The 4,735-nt window shown below is 45.6% G+C and overlaps 1 protein-coding gene across 1 annotated transcript; it reads right to left on the bottom strand.

Annotated features, from left to right (window-relative positions):
- Positions 1–682: 682 nt before the first annotated feature.
- LOC120928534 (NADH dehydrogenase [ubiquinone] 1 alpha subcomplex subunit 1-like) lies at positions 683–951 on the bottom strand. The gene has a single exon (XM_040339619.1). It carries the CDS (start codon positions 949–951, stop codon positions 781–783), a length of 171 nt encoding a protein of 56 aa, XP_040195553.1. The 3' UTR covers positions 683–780.
- Positions 952–4,735: the final 3,784 nt, after the last annotated feature.

Below are 4,735 nucleotides of genomic sequence, written 5' to 3'. Positions count from 1 at the left end.
CCCACACAGACATTCACAATTTCTTGGACTGTTAATGCCATTAGAACAGTTTTTTTTGTTTTTTGGCAGCAGAACATGCAAGCCCTGATTCATGGGTAGGCCAGAAAGCCCGGGACTTGGGCAGCATGGCTCCTGGGTGTGGCAGCCATCAATCTGCCTGGTCAGCTACCAAACCTATAGACAAGTAGGAGGTTTGGAATGATGGTGCTAGGATCCCTAGGCCAGTGTAAATTTGAGAAAGGGAAGGGAGGCACTTTAAGAGTAACACAGGGTAAAAAGAAAGATTGGTTTCACTGCCGATTTGGTGTAGTCTTGGATAGATGGAGATCATTTCTTGGCTGTCTTCATGCACATGGACAGAACTTCATTAACAAGGATTCCAGAAAGACATTTTTGCTATCTACAGTTCGCGGTGATGAGATTCAGGAGGGTCCTCAACTTCACATAATAAACGAGCTTTAAGCAAAACATTTAAAAAACTTTACATCTATTAAATAACTTGGACACTTCCTCAGGCTGTATACTATAGGAACGTGCCCTCTCTGCAATTGCCCAGCACCCAGAAATGACCCATCAATTACTCTCTTAGAATGCCTGAGTGATGACCCTTCCAACATAAAGTATAACGTTGTTTTTATTTTTATTTTATTTTTTTCTCTGTACATCAGTTTAATGTTGGTCAATAACATTTAAATTAATAGTTGCCAGTGAGATAGAAGATCTGTCAGTGCTGGTTCACATCTAGTCAATATTTTCCAAACCCTTTGATTTGAACCAGCGTTATTCCCCAAAAACTCGCCTGTCCCTCTCCATAAGGTACAATTGGTGTGGATACCGAGCAACTCTCCTGTCCTTGCCAAATGCATATCGATGAATTAATATGGTGGAGAGTCCAGGGACCATCAAGCAGGCGGTCATGATGGCATAGCCTGGCAGGATCTCATACCTCATGATGGCACACTACACTGGAGCCTCCAAGATCCTGTCCTAGACCAGCATGCACAGCGCAGCTAAGCGATATCAGGCAAGGTGGCCATTTTTGAAATAGGCACAGCCTCAGATCATAATGTTGTTTTTAATGACCTGGCTTTTAGACACAATGTAACCTTACAAGGTCTTTCAGCTTTTTATGTTCTTGTATATGAGCTTTTCACAACCTTATTAACCCAGAAGAACATTTGAAATACATTCTAGGCCTAGACGCTTGCTAAAAGATGCCCTCCAGAACAGGGGTCTCCACACATTTTAAAGAAGGGGCCAGTTTACTGTCCTTCAGACGTTAGGGGGGCTGGACTGTGGACAACAGAAGTAGAAAATGCCAGATCTTTGGTGGGAGAAATAACGCCCAATCATTGGTATCAGTGGTATCAGTGTCAGTAGGTGGAAGCGTGCCCATCATTGGGAGGAAAAGTGTTCCACTGTTCGTATGAGTGGCCATAATTATGCCCCCATTGTATCAGTAGGAGAAATAGTGCCCCCGGCGGCAGTTTGGAGACCAATGCTCTAGAAGTTCAAGGGGACAGATGCCCTCTACATTGGTTGTCAGTGGGAAGAATGCTTTTCTTACAGTGATGGCATGAATGCCACCTTACAGACAGCTAAAAAGGATAATTGTGATCATGCAGCTGGCTCCACCCCAGAATTATGCAGGGATCGTTAAACAGGAGGTCAATAAGCCACATTTCTAGGAACCCCTAGAAACTACATTAGATTTAGGGATAGAAAGCGTTTATGTGATCAGAATGTGCTGTAGTCTGTTGTTGGTGGTAGTTTTCTAAGCATTGTCATGTGGACCAGATTCCTAGTGTGGTGGGTGACATGAAAACAGGTACAGTATCTGTATTTTTTTTATGAGTGTAGCACTGTTAGCCATCAACAAATGTAGAAGTTTGGCTAGGGTAAAATAGATTGTAATGCTAGTTTTTGAAGCACATTCAAAGATGGACTGAAATTCTAATTCACATACTTGTTTCGTCACTCCCCGCAGTGGATCCCTAAATCCTTTTTAATGCGTCTGCATCGCCTCTTCGCCTCTTTCATATGGGGGCCCCAATCCCCCAGATACAGCTGGTCCATGCTGGTGCGCCCGACCTCCCAAGGCGACTTGGCATGTCCTGATCTGTACAAATATTATCTGGCCACTCAGCTAGTCACAGCAGCGTGGTGGCTCAACCCAGACATCTCCAACCCCACTATCCAGGTCGAGGCAGCAGTGCTGGGTTCCCTGGAGGCGCATACATTTTTGCTTTTTTCGTGGTCCCTGGGCCCCCTATTCACTGACGCCCTCCATGAGCACCACACTGCCTGCATGGGGGGCAGGTCTAAAGTTAGAACGATACCCCCGACAAGCAATCTGCCCAGTGCTCCCCTATGGCTGAACCCTACCCTGGAGCACATCTACAAATTACCTGAACCAAATTTATGATCAAAACAGTGGCCCAAGTTATCTCTGGCCAGTCCCTGGTCCTGCTTTCCAAATTAAACTCTGATTATAATGTTCCACAGTCCTACTTTTTTTATTTCCTTCAACTCTCCCATGCCTTCAGCCGCCAATTCTCAGGCTCCCCCCTCAGCTGGTCCAGTCTGCATTAGAAGACCTTCTTAGATCAGATTGTGTAAAGAAACCCACTTCTCACCTATACTTGCATTTGATAATCACCTCCCCTCCGTCTCTGGAGAAGCTGAGATTTCAATGGTCACATGATATCCCCGACTTTCATAACGATGACTGGGATGACATATGGGACTTCCCCTTTAGCTCCATAGTCTCTTTGAAAGACCACAAAATGAATCCAGACTCCCCCCCCCCCCCCCGAGTGTTGGCGCTGTGGCGAGACTCCCGGTGATTTCACTCATATTTTCTGGACTGGTCCGGTAACTGTCGAGTATTGGGGAGAAATAGTAGACTGTATAACACAAATTACCTCTATCTTGTTGCAACCATCAATGACAATCTGCCTGCTAGGCTTGGTAGAGCAACTTATTCCAACAGTGGTGGGACGCACCCTGGTAGGGTTGCTCCTGTTCTATGCCCGCAAAGCTATAGCCCTCACCTGGCGCAAGTCTACTCTGCACCTCTTTCCCTGTGGAAACGACTAATTAACAATAGCCTACCACTCTACAAAGACACATATGCCAACAGAGGCTGCCCACTCAAATATGACAAGGTCTGGTCCATCTACTGCCTCCGGGCCCCCCAATGATCCAGCTTGTTAAATAGCTCCCCGTTGGGTGCTAGGTGCTCACTGATACATACATACTGTAATAATTGATACTGTACAGCTGTGAACTGCATTAGTTCATGGCCCCTATATTCTATTTCACAACCAATACTGCATGCTTTGTTTTATTAATCTGTTGATGTGCTCCTTGCAAGGACTGACTTGACACAATGTAAGACCAATGTATGTTTTACTGTTTGTTTTTTGTTTTTCTGAAACCAATAAAAAGATACACCCAGAACAGAAATAGAGAGGAAGTCTTCCAATGGGGAAAGTTGTTGAACTATCTAAGGCTCCTTTGACTCTAGTGGTAGTGTTATTCCCCCAAACAGCAAGGATTGCTTTTCAGAGGATGGTGAAGGTATTTTTTTTTTTTTTAAGTTCGGGGTGCAATGCGCAAAAACAGAACCCCATAGGTGAATCACTTAGGATGTGTCAAATCAAATGGTCTCCTCCTGAAGAGAAAGGACCCTTCCCTTAACCCCTCTGGGGTGTAAGGCTCCATTCACACCTAGGCGTTTTTACGCCCGACGCTATTGCAGCCTGCAATACGCTGGAGGGGTGATTTAACATTGTCGGCTATGGAGATGATTCACATCTCCATGCCGAACGCCGAAAACGCCGTACGCCTGAAGCTCAAAACAAGTCCCGGACCCTTTTTTTCAGGTGGCTTTCGGCATTCGGCATAGCCGACAATGTTTCAATCACCCCTCCGGTGAATTGTAGGCTAAAAACGGCGCGTTTTGTCGCGGCGAACTGCGGTACAAAACGCCGCAATTTGTCGCGGCAAATCGTGGTACAATACGCCGCGTTCAGGTGTGAATGCAGCCTTAGACTTCTGAAGGGGGCAATGGACATTGTGGTCTACCTAGCTAAATCGCCCAGTTGACCCTGCTCCTCAAGGTCAGCTGAAGCTGAGAAATAAGTACTATGTAGGAGGCTCTCCCAAAGACAGACCCCCCCCCCTACACCAAGGCAGGGGAGCAAAAAATCTAAAGTCCACACATCCTCCCCCCCGACTTCAGGGTAAGCGCAAAGACCCACTCCGTTACAATCCTGAGTTGAAAAATAAAGTGGGAAAAATAAAGTTTGTAGGCGTTCGAAAAGGCAATTCATTTTTCTTATTGTTGAATAGCAACTTTACATTGCAGGACTGTGTTGCAACTGTGAGCCAAGCACTTGACTCATGGTTGAGGCACAGCCCTATTCATATACATGGGAGAATTGGAGAGATTGTGCTGTCAGGCAATCTCTACATGTAGCATTAAAATTGCCACATCATGATGCAACGCATCGTGCTCCCAGCAATGTGTACTCCTCTGAGCAAAACCATGGGGGAGATTTACTAAGACTTGTGCAGTCGTGCATGGTAGCCAATCAGCTTCTAAATTCAGCTTGAAGCGTATTGGTTTCTATGCAGAGCTGAACCAGATTTTGCACTCTCCAGTTTTAGTAAATAACCACCCATGCCTGTATGTCTGCTTGTAGGTAGGTGATCAGGGAGTGGTAAAAAT

Source organism: Rana temporaria, chromosome 2, assembly GCF_905171775.1.
Source record: "Rana temporaria chromosome 2, aRanTem1.1, whole genome shotgun sequence".
Classification (NCBI taxonomy): domain Eukaryota; kingdom Metazoa; phylum Chordata; class Amphibia; order Anura; family Ranidae; genus Rana; species Rana temporaria.
This window is presented reverse-complemented; position numbering and strand designations above follow the sequence as displayed.

Excerpts from the sequence above, each read along its gene's own strand:
- LOC120928534 (XM_040339619.1), bottom strand. The coding sequence starts at position 951 with ATGAGGTATGAGATCCTGCCAGGCTATGCCATCATGACCGCCTGCTTG.